Source organism: Ornithorhynchus anatinus, chromosome 3, assembly GCF_004115215.2.
Source record: "Ornithorhynchus anatinus isolate Pmale09 chromosome 3, mOrnAna1.pri.v4, whole genome shotgun sequence".
Taxonomy (NCBI): domain Eukaryota; kingdom Metazoa; phylum Chordata; class Mammalia; order Monotremata; family Ornithorhynchidae; genus Ornithorhynchus; species Ornithorhynchus anatinus.
The window spans coordinates 99197807-99213174 of record NC_041730.1 but is presented as its reverse complement, the minus strand read 5'-3'; the positions used below and the strand labels follow the sequence as shown (position 1 = coordinate 99213174).

General features: G+C 54.0%; 2 protein-coding genes across 2 annotated transcripts; one reads left to right on the top strand and one right to left on the bottom strand.

Moving 5' to 3' along the window:
• The first annotated feature begins 446 nt into the window (after positions 1 to 446).
• On the top strand, positions 447 to 12372 carry EGR2 (early growth response 2). The gene is made up of 6 exons (XM_029059880.2): positions 447 to 940; positions 2178 to 3434; positions 5868 to 6019; positions 8649 to 8703; positions 10197 to 10236; positions 11913 to 12372. Exons 1-6 carry the CDS (start codon positions 775 to 777, stop codon positions 12370 to 12372), a joined length of 2130 nt encoding a protein of 709 aa, XP_028915713.1. The 5' UTR covers positions 447 to 774.
• Positions 12373 to 12454: 82 nt separating this feature from the next.
• Positions 12455 to 13456, bottom strand: ADO (2-aminoethanethiol dioxygenase). The gene has a single exon (XM_039911546.1). The coding sequence runs from the start codon at positions 13404 to 13406 to the stop codon at positions 12657 to 12659; it is 750 nt and encodes a 249-aa protein (XP_039767480.1). The 5' UTR covers positions 13407 to 13456; the 3' UTR covers positions 12455 to 12656.
• Between the last annotated feature and the right edge of the window lie 1912 nt (positions 13457 to 15368).

Here is a 15368-nt window from a genome sequence, read left to right as displayed (position 1 = left end):
GTCGGCTCATTTCCGAAGTTTAATTTTCCGGAACGGCTCCCAAAGAAGGGCCGGGGGGGCGGAGCTCCGCCCGCGCCGGATCTCTTGGCCTTTTTTGGAAAGTCCCGGGCGACCGGAATTCCTCCCGGGCCGCCCCTCCTGCCAGCTCCCGGCCCCGCCAGCCTTGCAGGGCCTCGACCCCTGACCCCCGACCCCCGGGCCTCGCCCTGCGGGGGCCCGACCCCCTTCCATCTCCCCCCAGACCCCTGGTGTCTGCCCCGTTGCCCCCCCCAGCCCCGGGCCGGTCCCGGTTTGGGGAGCCCGGTAGAACCTGCATGCAAATCACCCATGTGACGGCAAAAACAGACTCGCCCTTCCCTGTTCCTCAGTCCATATATGGGCAGCGACGTCACGGGCATTGAAGGCCTCCCCATAAATACTTAGTGCCACACTTTCCATCTAACTGAGAGAGCTGCAAGTGATTTACAGCTCTGCACGGGGACAGACACACTGACTGTTGTAACAACACGACACCAGCAACTCCCGGGCTGTTAGCAGAGCGAATTCAAACAGAAGACAGTCGGTGGCAAAGCCATCTCTGTTTTTTTTTCTCTTTTTTTCTTTTTGGTTTTTTTTTTTTTTACTTTCTGGGGAGTTGGATGATTATTTTTTAAGAGTGGAGGGGGAAAATCAATCCCCTCCCCCAAACCAAACCCACACCCCCCTTCCCCAGAAGGCTGCTCTGACCCTCCAGGTAGCAGGGGAGTTGGGTCTCCAGGTTGAGAGTTGGACCAAATGATGACCGCCAAGACCGTAGACAAAATCCCAGTAACTCTCAGTGGTTTTGTGCACCAGCTCTCGGACAGCATCTATCCCGTGGAGGACCTCGCCGCTACCTCGGTGACCATCTTCCCCAATGCCGATCTAGGACCCTTTGACCAGATGAACGGGGTGACCGGAGGTAAGGCGCTGCAGATGGGCGGGAAAGGGGGTGTGGGGGGGGGGATTGCTTAGGTCTATGTGTGTGTCTGTCTGTGAATGAGAGGGCGAGGGAATGTGGGTGTGTTTGTGTAGTTTGCGTGTGTGCATATGTGTGAGTTGTATTTATGTGTGTGTGTGTGGGGGGGGAAAGTGGGGGGCGTGGGGGGAGGGAGGGGAAGGGGTACCCCTGGTGCCCCTGAGTGCGGGGCAGAGTTTCTTTGGCTGACTTGAGGCGAGACAGGGACAGGGTTGGCAGAGACGCGTGGCGGGGCTCCCCTCCCTCCATCTGGGGAGACCGATGCCCGGGTGCGGGTCTGTCGGGGTGCGGAGGGCCGAGGGCATCCGTCTTCTAAGGGAGGGCGGGGAAGTTTGGCCAGAGCCAGGGTTGCACGGCGGGGGAACACAGCAGCGAGGAAGGGAGGCCGGGCGAGGGGGGTGGGAGGACCAGAACGGCGAGCCCCCCCCCCAGGGGGCTTCCCACCCGGGGAAGGAGGGGGCAAACGCCCCCTCGCCCGAGCTCCCCGGAGGGAGGGAGAGGGGGTGGGCAACGGGAGCCAGGCCCGGGGGGCAGGCTGGGCTCTGCCAGCCGCAGGCGGGGAGCGCCCGTTTCCCTGGCGATGGAAGAGCAACCGGCTGCTTGGTTCCCGGTGCCCCCGGGCCATCCTCCCCCGCCCGGCAGCTCATCGGCGAGGGGTAGGGGGGACAGGGGCAGCCAGCGTGGGGCAGAAAGGGGGACTCCGGAGCCGATCGCCTCTGCCACTTTCCCCCCCTCCTGGCCCCTTTCTCCCGCCTTCCCATCCATCAGCTGTTGGGCGGGAGAGACCTGGCGGGGAGGGGGACACGAGGAGGGGGACACGGGGAGGGGGACGGGACCAGCCGAGGTAATTCCTGGCCAGGGAGAGGAGCGCGGGGAGAAAGGGCTGCGGAGGCGTCGAGCAAACTCAAATCTACTACGATCAATCACAGTGAAGCATTTTTTTTCTGGAGGGGGGGTGGGGAGGGGGCTCTCCAGGGCTTCCCTCCCCGTCCGGGGAAGCTCCGCAGGGTACGGGGGGTGGGGGTGGGGGGGTCCGGACGGGGAACGGGGGGCGAGGGGGGTCGGAGGGGGCCTGGCTCACGGCCGAGGAGGATGAGGAGTGAGTGAGTGAGTAAGTGAGTAAGTCTCGGAGCGGCCGCTGACCCCGCCGGCCCCGGCCACGCCGCTTGTCTCCGTCCAGATGGCATGATCAACATTGACATGACCGGCGAGAAGAGGGCCCTGGACCTGCCTTACCCCAGCGGCTTTGCCCCCGTGTCGGCGCCCCGCAACCAGACCTTCACCTACATGGGCAAGTTCTCCATCGACCCCCAGTACCCCGGTGCCAGCTGCTACCCAGAGGGCATCATCAACATCGTCAGCGCGGGCATCCTGCAGGGGGTGGCCCCGCCGGCCTCGGCGGCCCCGTCGGGCGGCTCTGCGGCCTCCCCGAGCGCCCTGGCCGCCGGGCCCCTCGGGGTGTGCGCCATGGCCCAGGGCCAGGCCGACTTGGACCACCTGTACTCTCCGCCCCCTCCTCCTCCTCCTCCTCCGCCGCCGCCTCCTCCTCCTCCTCCCTACTCGGGCTGCTCGGGAGACCTGTACCAGGACCCCTCGGCCTTCCTGTCGGCCGCCTCCTCGTCTGCGGCCTCGTCGTCGCTGGCCTACCCCCCGCCCCCGTCCTACCCGTCCCCCAAGGCGGCCGCCGACCCGGGGCTCTTCCCCCTCATCCCCGACTACCCGGGCTTCTTCCCCGCCCAGTGCCAGCGGGACCCGCACGGGCCGGCCGACCGCAAGCCCTTCCCCTGCCCCCTGGACTCCCTGCGGGTCCCGCCCCCGCTGACCCCGCTGTCCACCATCCGCAACTTCAACCTCAGCGGGCCGGGCGCGGGGCCGGGCGGCGGCGAGGGCTCCCGCCTGCCGGGCGGCGGCCCCGTGTCCGTGTCGTCGTCGTCGTCGTCGTCGTCGTCGGCCTACAACCCGCACCACCTGCCGCTGCGGCCCATCCTGCGGCCCCGCAAATACCCCAACCGGCCCAGCAAGACGCCGGTGCACGAGCGGCCCTACCCCTGCCCGGCCGAGGGCTGCGACCGCCGCTTCAGCCGCTCGGACGAGCTGACCCGCCACATCCGCATCCACACGGGCCACAAGCCCTTCCAGTGCCGCATCTGCATGCGCAACTTCAGCCGCAGCGACCACTTGACCACCCACATCCGCACCCACACGGGCGAGAAGCCCTTCGCCTGCGACTACTGCGGGAGGAAGTTTGCGCGCAGCGATGAGAGGAAGCGGCACACCAAGATCCACCTGCGGCAGAAGGAGAGGAAGGGCGGCGGCGGCGCCCCTGCCTCCGCCTCCGTGGCACCCGGGTCCGTCGCCGCCGCCGCCGCCGCCGCCGCCGGCCAGTCCTGCGAGCGGCCCTCGGCGGCGGGGCTGCAGCCCGGCCCGGGGACCCTGGGCGGAGGAGGAGGAGCAGCGGGAGGAGGAGGAGGAGGAGGAGGCCCTCCGTCCATCGGGCCCGGCCCGCTGACCTCTTGCACCTCTCGGACCCGGACGCCCTGAGCCCGTCCCCTTCCCCGACCGGCCTCTCGCCTTGGGGAGCCGCACAGACACCACGACCGCCTGCCGCCACCCCCGCTCCACCTTTCTTAGCCCGAAGGGGCTCCGGCCCGGCCCCGTTCCCCTCTCCCGACGAGTTCCGGCCTCTCCCTGAAACTGGGGGGTCCCACCGCACCCCCATGCCCCTTCCCCCCTCCTCTCTGTCGGCCCGGCTGGGACTCTTCACCGTGGCACCCGAGGGTGCCGGGCGTGGGAGGAAGAGGTCGGACCGAGGAGCCCGGCCGGGCCCGGGGGGAGGAGGGGGGGGGGGCTTTCATCCCCCTTGCCCAACTTCACAGGGTCGCCCGACGGGAGGTGGGGTGGGTTTGGGGTTTTTACCTCTCCCCCCTGCTCCCCTGCCGTCGATGGCCGGGGCGGATCAGAATCGCCCCGGGCCTTCCTTGCGAACAGGGCCCGGAGGTAGCTTCGACCATTGGGGACGGCGAGACGACCGCGGCAGGACCAGAAAAATCGACTGATGTGCACTTTATTACGGCTTAGGGATTGCTTGGGGGGTGGGTGGCAGGGAGGGGGACCGGGGGGAAACCGGGGGGACCCGGTGAAGTGAGAAGCGTGAACTGACTGCCCTTCCGAGGCCCGTGAACGGTGCAACGGAGCGCCTTTGGGAAATCTCCGCCCTTGAAGCAATATGGAGTAGCCTAAAATGTAGAGAACAGAAGTGCAATCTGCTGGGATGGACATGGCAATATCTGCTCCTTTTTAAGTAGTTCGAGAAATTTAAAATGGCTATTTTTTCAGTGTATATTCATTCAGATTTTGTGTATTTTTTTGATGTGCACTGTTCTCAGAGTTCTCAATCTTTGGACAAAAAAAAGAAAGAAAAAGAAGCCAAGCCTAGATGATCTATTGAATTGAAAGTCCGAGGTTAACTAACTTATTTAAAAATGAGATGTACATAGATTCTCAGATACTAGGATGCATGCAATTGTGTTGAAGTGTCCTTGGTGCCTTGTGTGATGTAGACAATGTCTCAGTGTCTGCATGTAAATGGGTTGCCTTATTAACGAACGACCAACGAAAAAGAACTCACCCCCTGGTTTTATTATGGCTGTATATTTCTGCCTATTAATATTTGGATTTTTTTTAGAAACTATATTTTTGTACACTCTGTTTTGTGACTTAAAAGTGTTACCTTTCTAGTAAAATTTCAGATTAGAATGTAAATAATGTTGCCAGAGCTGACCGGTTCGGTTATTAGCTCTGAATAGTTGTGGAAATATAAATCGTTTATTCTAATAATGCAAAACCACTAACTGGAATTCAGATAATAGATGGTTTGTTTATGACTATAGTGTAAATAAATACTTTTCAACAATATCTTCATTGCTCAAATCATTTATGAAAGGCAAGAGAGAGATGATTAATTGAAGCTAAAATCCCGCCTCCCCTCGCCCACCCCCCCTTCAGTCCCGGGTAGGTTATTCCATGCCTGTTATATGGCTACTGTAGAAAGATTTAATCTCGGATTTGCAAGCGAAGGCTCTGCTCCGCATTGGATTCATTTATGGATTAGCTCTTCTATTCGAGAACAGATACCCGAAATCTGGGAGCTAGTGGGTCTTCAGATTTTGCCCCACCAGTGAAGCTGTTTTAAAAGATCCAGGTCCCCAAAGGCCCTTTCCTGCACATAATGCCCCTTGGGAAATCCTACCTCCCAATATTATCGCCACAAAATCAAAAGTTAGGTACGGGGGATTTCCCCTCTATATTAGTGTGAAAATATGGTAGCATTGCTTTGACTCATTGTTCCGTCCTCTAATCTAATTACACCGCCTCCCTCCCCCCCCCCCCCCCAAGTTCTTCCTGAGTGGGCTCCGGAAAATAAACACTTCTAAACAAGTGGCCACTCAGGGGCTGCACATTTGAAGTCGCTTTCGGAACTGCCATCAGAGATGGCAGCACAGACGAGATGCGGCTTTGTGGAAAGTGTTGCGGTGCAGTCGGGTTGGAAACAACTTTCAGTTTCCAGGATTAGTCTACAACCACCGCAAAAACTTTTTGAAATGGGCTATCTCCCATTTAGATCAAAAGCGCGCTCAGACACCATTGATGACACTATTAGTGGGTTGCCACAGGAATTACCCCTGGACTCATTTCTCTCCTCCTTTCAGAGCCAGCTAAATACGCCCTGATCTGAAGACCTTTGTCACAGAAGCCATTCTTTGGGCTGTTGAGGGGTATTAGCATTGGAGCTCCAAGAAAAATACCCATAGGGGTGGATGGCATTATCTGATCAAAACAAGCTCAGGCATCATTTTCCCAATACTTTCAGTCAACGTTCCTCGGCTCAATTTAAAGGATCCCCAGAGGGATTTCACCGCCCGTATGCGGGCAACGCACTCCTTCACCAGCTCCCCCTGCCAACGTACAGACAAGCTATTGTATCTTCCTACCGACTGGTTTGGCCACCCCCATCAGAAGCAGGTACCTTTCTTTCCTAATTTATCCTCCTTAGGAAAGGATTCAAATTAAGAAGCCCTCTTTCCCCGCCTCCCTCCCCCCGCCCCCGCCCAGTAGCTGCCTTTGGGATTTAAGCGTTTACTATGTGCCAACGACTGTGTTGAGTACAGATTAGACCCGATTCCTGTTCCATCCGGGCTCACCATCAGGGATGCAGCCTGGCCTAGTGGAAAGAGCGCCGGCCCGATAGGGTAACTGGCTCTAATCCCAGCTCCACCGCTTGCCTGCTGGGAGACCTTGGGCAAGTCATAATTTCTCTGTTGCTTTAAGTTTCTGCATCTGAAAAACGAAAGGGACGAACCCCGTTTTCCCTCCCCCTTATGCCGTGATCCCATGTAATAATGATGGTATTTGCTAATAATAATTAATAATAATAATAATAATGTTGGTATTTGTTAAGCGTTTACTATGTGCCAAGCACTGTTGTAAGCGCTGGGGTAGATACAAGGTAATCAGGTTGTCCCACGTGGGGCTCACAGTCTTAATCCCCATTTTACAGGTGAGGTAACTGAGGCACCGAGAAGTGAAGTGACTTGCCCAAAGTCACACAGTTGACAGGTGGCAGAGCCGGGATTAGAACCCATGACCTCTGACTCCTAAACCCGTGCTCTTTCCACTGAGCCACGAAGCGCTTACTATGCGCAAAGCGCTGTTCTGAGAACTGGGGCAGATACAAGGTGAACAGGTTGTCCCACGTGGAGCTCACAGTCTTAATCCCCATTTTACAGATGAGGGAACTGAGGTCCAGAGAAGTTACGTGATTTTCCCAAAGTCACATAGCTGACAAGCGGCGGAGCTCGGATTAGAACCCAGGGCCTCTGACTCCCAAGTCCGTGCTCTTTCCACTGAGCCACGCTGCTTATGGGTTGGGACAGGGACCGTCTGTATCCCAACTATCTTTTGGCTATCACAGCGCTTTCATATAGGAAGTGCTTAACAGACACCACAATTAGAATTATTTTCCATGACTACTGAATCGGGGTTTCAAATCCCCATATTGATTCTGAGTCACAGAATTTTTTCACCGGAGGCCATGTAGCAGAGAGACCCCGATTCGTTATCACCTGGACTTCTGTCTCACTTGGTCTTTTGATGGTATGCACAGCTTCTCAGGTGCCCTTTTGGGCGGTGTAAATGTTTATCTACAATACCCTTTCCACTTCACATGATAGGCATAGAAACAGTAGAATGGCGATAATTTTCTATATGAATTACCTCTGTCTTGCCAAGTTGTGGAGACTTGCAGAATTTTGGCTGGCCTCTTAAAACACCATAATAATCATGTTCTGCACACAGTAAGCGCTCAATAAATACAATTGAATGAATAATAATTCTAGTATGAGTTAAGCGCTTACTATGTGCCAAGCACCGGACTCAGCGCTGGGGTGGATGCAAGCAAATCAGGTTGGACACAGTCCCTGTTCCACATGGGGCTCACAGTCTCAATCCCCATTTTACAGATGAGGTAACCAAAGCAGGGAAAAGTGAAGTGACTAGCCTGAGGCCACACAGCAGACAAGTGGTGGAGCGGGGATTCGAACCCATGACCTTCTGCCTCCCAGGCCCACGCTCTTATCGACTACTCCATGCTGCTTCCCCTAAGAGGTCCTGCAAACCCAAGCGGACCAAGCCATACTTTTCTGAAAAACCTACTGCTTTGTATATTTCCTTCTCACAAGCACTCTTAGCTAACTTAGGTGTGCTGGTACCAAACTTGGTTATATAAATCACGTTCTCCTTGATGTGGGCTTTTTGAGGAGACATTCACCACCACAGGCAACCCCACACTTTTAATACCGTTTTTAAGGGCAACTCTTGTGGCTTTTCATTATCGGTTACCATATGCCAGGCCGTGATCTGTAACCAGATTTGGCTTTCGGTGACTTTGCCACCATCCTTTAGTTGAGCTGCCTGTTCCTCATAGGGTTCTCGAAAGGCAACTTTTTCAGATCACTCAATGGCATTTTACTGACCACTTGACTGCCCACAGAACGCGATACTCAGGGTTTGTGAAATGTCCAAAGCAACAGAGTTGGTAGGCGTGTTCCCTGCCCACAGTGAGACCTCTTTGCCTTCTGGGGTCATGTTGTGGCCAAAGATATACTATAGGTATGTGGAACACGGTTATTAGAAGAAGCTTGACGATGCCACCCATTCCTTAAAGGTTTAAAGGTGCTGGAAACAGCCCAGCCAATGTTACCATGCTTATTACATTTAAAATCAAGGGGTTGAAATTGTGGAAACCAGTAAGCTATTTTATTTCTACAGGCCAGTCAGTAAAATAATTACTATGCTTTGAAAATGCTGAAGTTGACTGAATTGAAGCATGAAATAGCCCAAGACAGATTTGTATGGAAGAATGGTCAACATCAGCACAAATTCTATTGGTCGGAAACAACAAAAAACTACCCCTCCCCCCCACCTCCCAAATAATCTAGACTGTTAGCTCCTTGTGGGCAGGGAGCAGGCCTACCAACTCTATTATAGCGTACTCTCCCAAGTGCTTAGTACAATGTTCTGCACACAGAAATTATTCCTTTTATCCAGGTGCCTTTATATCTTGTTATACTTTAACTTGTTTTCTCTGTGTTAGATACAGGAGTTCTTCATGAGGGATCAAACGGTTCGTGGCGATTCAACTGCAAATGGTATTATCATTTTTTAGTTTCAATGTTTCAAGGCTGCATACTTTGAAAAGCATGCATACTTTCATACGCTCAAGTGTACATTACCTGGACTTGGGAAAGCTACAGGAATGAAACCCTTTCCCGTTTAAGGCAAATTTATGATCCAGAAACACCTTGCGTTTAACCCCTAATCACTGGGTTCAAGACAAATACCATTTTCATCCCCTTTTTACAGTACTCACACAGGGTTTCCCTCCATTTCATTTGAGAAACAAAGCTTCCAAATACTTAAGTTTTATTTCCAAGATCTATTGAATGTTTAATGACAGATTTCATCCTGAGAACTCCAAACAGTACTCTGCCCTCAGAAGTCCCACCACTGTGGAATTCACTGTTCAGGAAAGCCAGCTTCCTTATCTAAGGGTAGTTTAGTTTCATTGCATTAGAAGTCAGGGATCCACTTCTTTAAATGGTGCAAAATTCCAAATCAGGCATATTTGCTGACCTGGACTAGCAGATCCCTGAAGGCTGCTGTTGAGCAGCGTAGGGCTAAAACAATGCAACTTACATGGCTTCTGCCCTGGTAGTGGGTCGAGTGCAAATATCCAGAAAAAGTTCTGAATGAGTCAACATGACAGGATTCCTCCAAAGGGGCCAAAAGCAAGACAGAGGCTTTTAGTCGCCTGGGGAGGAAAGAAAGAAAGGGGGAAGGAAGAGGCTGAAGTTAACGGAAGTTACAAGAGGTGGTCTCCCAAAAAACAGCCAACAAAACACCTGATAATTCACTCGGGAAAACAATTTGTTCAAAAGACAGTACCTCATGCGAACCATGCTTATTAAAAATTATTCTCATACAACTGCAGGTATATGCCACTCCCCTCCTCCACAGATAGTAAGACCCATGCAAAAGATGTTCATTCAAAGAGCTTGGATACTATTACAAAAAACAAAAGGAAGGTCTGACATTTACAGATATATACTTCTCCGCCATAAAAGGCAATTATTGTATTCTTGCCACACCACAGAAAGTCTTTAATGATTCATCTCAACCTATTGTGCTCATAAGTCTTTACTTGAGGGAAGATAATCATAGTCCTAGGGCACGATATCCTGTACCTATTCCAAAGTCCAACATTAACAGTGGTTTTGTTAGGAAAACACAGATCTATATTGAAGTGGGAACTGAACACGGGAACACAAACACTTGCAGCATGCCAAGTCAGTTGTGACCACCCAATAAGCACACGAAGGTGCTAACTTTAATGCTGTAACTTACTTCACACTTCTTTCTTGCACTATACTTTGCTTCTTCGGTTAGAAAGGTTTTCTTTTAAGTGTAGCCGATTCCTGTTATTTCTACATGCCAACTTGCCATAGAGTTCTGAGCAATACATCAAAATAAATTATCAACTTTCTAAAACTATTATTTTTTTTTTAAAAAAAAGCAGGATAGGTGCAACCACATCCATCTCGTATTTTTGAAAGGCAGTTTTTATTCTTTTCAAAACTCGTAGAAATTGCGCTCTTTACTGTATTCCTGCAAAAAGGTGACAGGTTAGTCGATTATCAGAAGGTTCTGTGCCTATCAAAATTTTCTGGCCACAAAATGACTAGGAAAGAGGCAACTCCAGAGAAAAGAGGGGTGTGTCTGGCTCCAGCCTGTCTTTCCCTCCCCGTCCTCTCCACTGTGAGCTTGTCACGGGCAAGGATACTGCATTACAGTGTACTCTCCCGAGCGCTTATTACAGCACTCTGCAGGCAGTATGCACTCAATACCATTCATTCATTGATTGACCCTGGCTTCCTATACCCACCTTTTACTGGGACACTTCCTTCCCCACATCCCTGATAGGGCCTTCAGTTAGTCCTACCAAAGAATGAGTAGGTGTAGGCAACTCTAAAGAACCAAAGTGATATTACAGCAAAACTTTATACGAATGCTAGTTGACTTCTATATAAACACAACAGAGAGCATTTTGCATGTGTTTTGATTACTGCTCAGCATCAACTCCCAGCAACGAAGGCAGGCTTTTGAGAAACATACCGGATCCACTCGCTGTGCTACTAAAACAAATACCAAATGAATGTACACGATTGTCTTTTACATTACCATTTTAATAGTAAATTATGAATTGCATATTTACCAAACTTAATAGACTTAACATTCAATCTCTGCGAGTTGTTTTAACACTACTTCAGAGTTGTTTTAACACTACAGTATAAAGATATGAGGAACCCTCACGGAATATGAAATGTTCTAATAAGCACGGATGTGAAGACACTCGGGCATGTGTCCATGAGTACCACGACAGGCTGGTGAGCCACTTGTTCAGCAGGTGGTGTTTTTTAATCACTCCTCAGAATTTGCTCACTCAAGCTACTGTTTCCAAATCCGGGTTGGGGGGTGGGGGCGGGGAGAGAAACCAAGGCTCCCCAAACCTAGTCCTCTGGTACCAAGTGTGCATAAAATGTATAGGCACATATTTTCCCTGCAGGTTACCAAAAAAAAAAAAAACCTTCCACCAATAGAAGAGTATTTCCCCCTTATTAAACGGGCAGCAACTCAAATCACCACGTGGGCAAGTCAACGGAGACTGCTCACTCAACAGCTGGGCAGGTTTGAATGCATTTATTTCTACAGTTCATTTTCATGAGAAGTCTTATGGAAAGGAAATTTTATAAATAGTATGAAGAGGGACACATTACAGTTCTCCCTCAGCCTGAAGTAAAACCGTCTCATGCCCCCTCCCCCCCCAAAGTGAAGTGTCTCAGGAACCTGTATTTTAAAAGACCCTTTAAAAATAAACGCATGCAAGCCAGCGTTTCTACTTCTGGAAGGGTTGTTAGAGCCCTAAGTGGCTCCTACTGTAGTCTCTTCTCAGTTCTGCCAGCCTATTTGTAGGATTCCCTGGAGGAAAAAGGACAGTCACCCAGGACCAAGGAACTGGGCGCTCCCCCTTTCTCCGCCTTTTGATTTCTGAGGTTTCTGCGATAATGCAATCAGCAGCAAAACGGCCAGAAAGCCCGGCCCACGGGCCATCACCTTACTTCATTACCACACTTGGGGTAGGGAAGGGGACAAGAAACATCGTCCCAGCTATGTGTGTCCTCACCTTCAGCGGAAAAGCCTTCTGAAATAAGTGGGGCTACCAAGTTGGCCAGCGGGGCGGGATGGTTTTACATCCAACTGCCTGGAAGCTTAAAAGACGCCGCTGGCTCTTCCGCGCTAGGTTAGGAAAACGCATGCAGAAACATCGACCTAGTCCTCTTCCAAACCACTTTTCAAAAAGGGAGGCAACTACAGAGACGGGGGAGGCTCGGCCGCTTCGCGTGGCAGCGGTGGCCTCGATGGGTCACCGGGAGAACAAAGACAAAAAGGCAGCGGGTGGCCCCTCCCGTCGCTCCTGCTCACTTGTGCCTCTCTCCCCGGCCGGCAGCGCGGTTAAAAACAAAATAATCATCAAAAAAAAACCCAACAAGAAGTCGGCGCAGGTTGCCGGTTGGAATTCCACCAAATCCTCAGGGAAATCCTGTCCGCTGGGAGGGGGGGGCTGCAGAAGAGGCCGCTTCATCCACCTCCCTCGCTTGGTCTCCGTGTCTAGGCCCAACTTTTCGCGCAGTCCTTCAGGCCAGGGGGGCCCTACGGTTTCGAGAATTGGGGGGGAGAAGATGCCAACCGTCTGCCAATAAATTACTTTTAATCGAGACAGGGGGTGCGTGAAGGGACAAGGGGGGCGGGGGTGGACTGAACCGGGCCCGGTGTCGTTGTTTATTTTTTTCCCCGCTCCGGAGTGGGGGGAGATAACGGAGGGGGACGGAGCGTCCCTATGGCTTTGGGATGGAAGGACGGTGGCTCCTCCCCCCTTTCCTCCTCCTCCTCCTGCCGGTTCCCCGCCCCTCCGAGCGGTTCCCGGCTTGGAGGCGGCCCGGCGGCGGGGTCGGGGAACGGGCAGGGAGGCCGGCGGCCCCGGGCTTCACGGGGAGACCCTGGGCCCGGGGTAGGGCTCCCCCTCGCACCAGAAATCGGCGGCCTGCGGGGTCTCCAGCAGCCAGACCTCCCGAGGCACGACGGCGGCGGCGGCCCCGGCCTCCTTGTCTGCGCCCGCCGGCTCCAGCAGCCGGTAATAGTGACAGTCCCGGCCGTCGTCCGGGTCGTAGGGCGGAGCCAGGATGTCCAGGAAGGCGGCGGGCCCGTCCACCGCGTCGATCTGGTGGAGGTTGTCCCGCTGGGGCGACAGGACGCAGGGGCCGCTGGCCTCGGTGTACTCGGCCCGGGAGCGCAGCACGGCCCGGCGCAGGGCGGCCGCGGGCGGCGGCACCGGCGGCGGCAGGACCGGCCCCGGAGCCTCCCCCCCGGCGCCGTCCACCTTGTCCAGGCAGCTGATGCGCACTTTCCCGTAGAGCACCTTGAGCATGCCGTGCATGCCCGGGTGGTCGTGCAGGGGGATGGACGTGCCGCTCTTCAGCAGGAAGACGCCCAGGCTGAAGCCGTCCGTCTCGCAGATGTGCATGTAGGTGACGGGCGGGAGGTGCGGCGGCGGCGGCGGCGCCGCGGCCTTGCGCGGGGCGATGTTCAGGTCCTCGGCGCGGACCTCGTCGAGGAGGTGCTTCAGCTCGTTCAGGTTCTCCGGGAAGCCCTTGGCCGCCGAGCCCCCGCCCCGGAAGGTCAGCCGCGCCTGCCGGGCGATGCGCTGGATCAGAGAGGCCATGTTGTCCCGCGGCATCGTCGCCTCCTCCGCCCCCGCCGCCGCCGCCGCCGCCGCTCGGGGCGGGCGGGCACGCGCACGCAGCCGACGGACGCGCACGCACGCCGCCCTCCCGCAGCCACGCGCCGCACCACGGCCACCGCCGCCGGGCGCATGCGCGGGCCGCACACGGGCGGCGAGCCCCCTCCCCCGCCACCGACGGCCCCGCCTCACCCCCGGAGCATTGTGGTCCTTGTAGTCCTCTCTCTTGGGACTCGGAGGCTTCTCTCGGCCGGCCGCGGAGAAGGCGCCGCCCCCGGCTCCGTCGCCACACCCGCCCGGAGGCCTCGGGCGGCGGCTGCAGGGGTCGACGGCGGGCCGGCTCGGGGACGAGGAGCGGTCGCCTCCGGGGGAGGGGGGAACTACAATTCCCGAAGATGGCAGCGGGGCAGGGCTCGCACTTCCGGGGGGGGCGAAGGGAAGCGGAGGGGCCGGAGGGAGGCGGGCCGCCCGCGCATGCGCGCGCGCTCGTTGCCCTGACGACGGCGCGGACGCTTCGGGGCCGGCGCGGTTGGGCAAGGCCCGCGCTCTCCCTTGGCAGCCCAGGCTGCCACGACCTTGGCGTTTGCGGTGCTTCCCTTCACTCCCTTTGTAAAAATAAATAAATAAATTTCCAACCTTGCTTTATTAAGGAGTTTCTTTCATTCATTCACTCATTCATTCAATAGGATTTATGGAGCGCCTACTCTGGGCAGAGCCCTGGACTAAAAACTCTTGGGAGAGCACGATAGAACAATAAACATTCCTTCAGTGGGATTTGTGGAGCGCTTACTCTGTGCAGAGCACTGGACTAAGCTCTTGGGAGAGTACAATATAACAATAAACATTCATTCACTAGGATTTATAATAATGGTGGTATTTGTTAAGCGCTTACTATGTGCAGAGCACTGTTCTAAGCGCTGGGATAGATACAGGGTAATCAGGTTGTCCCACATGAGGCTCACAGTCTTCATCCCCATTTTACAGATGAGGTAACTGAGGCACAGAGAAGTTAAGTGACTTGCCCACGGTCACACAGTTGACAGGTGCCAGAGCCGGGATTCGAACCCATGACCTCTGACTCCCAAGCCTGTGCTCTTTCCACTGAGCCATGCTGCTTCTGGAGTGCTTACTCTGTGCAGAGCACTGGACTAAGCTCTTGGGAAAGTACAATATAACAGTAAACATTCATTCATTCACTGGGATTTATGGAGCGCCTACTCTGTGCAGAGCACTGGACTAAGCTCTTGGAAGAGTACGATATATCAAGAAACATTTATTCATTCAATGGGATTTGTTGAGCACTTACTGTGTGCAGAGCACTGCACTAAGCTCTTGGGAGAGCACGATATGACAATAAACATTCATTCATTCAATGGGATTTATGGAGCACTTACTCTGTGCAGAGCACTGGACTAAGCGCTTGGGAGAGTACAATATAACAATAAACATTCATTCAGTGGTATTTATTGAGTGCTTACTATGTACAGACCACTGTACTAAGCTCTCAATGGAAAGAGCCAGGGCTTGGGAGTCAAAGGTCATGGGTTTGAATCCCGGCTCTGCCACTTGTCAGCTGTGGGACTGTGGGCAAGTCACTTAACTTCTCTGTGCCTCAGTTACCTCATCTGTAAAATGGGGATGAAGACTGTGAGCCCCTCGTGGGACAACCGGATTACCCTGTATCTACCCCAACGCTTAGAACAGTGCTCTGCCCATAATATGCGCTTAACCAATACCAACATTATTATTATTATTGTTACTATATAACAATAAACATTCATTCATTCAATGGTATTTATTGAGCACTTACTATGTGCAGAGCACTGGACTAAGCACTTGGAATGGACAATTCAGCGACAGGTAGACAATAATGGGCTCACAGTCTAAATGGGGGGAGACAGACAGCAAAGCAAAACAGAACAAAACAAAGCAAGCGGTCTGGCGCAGACATCATCGAGA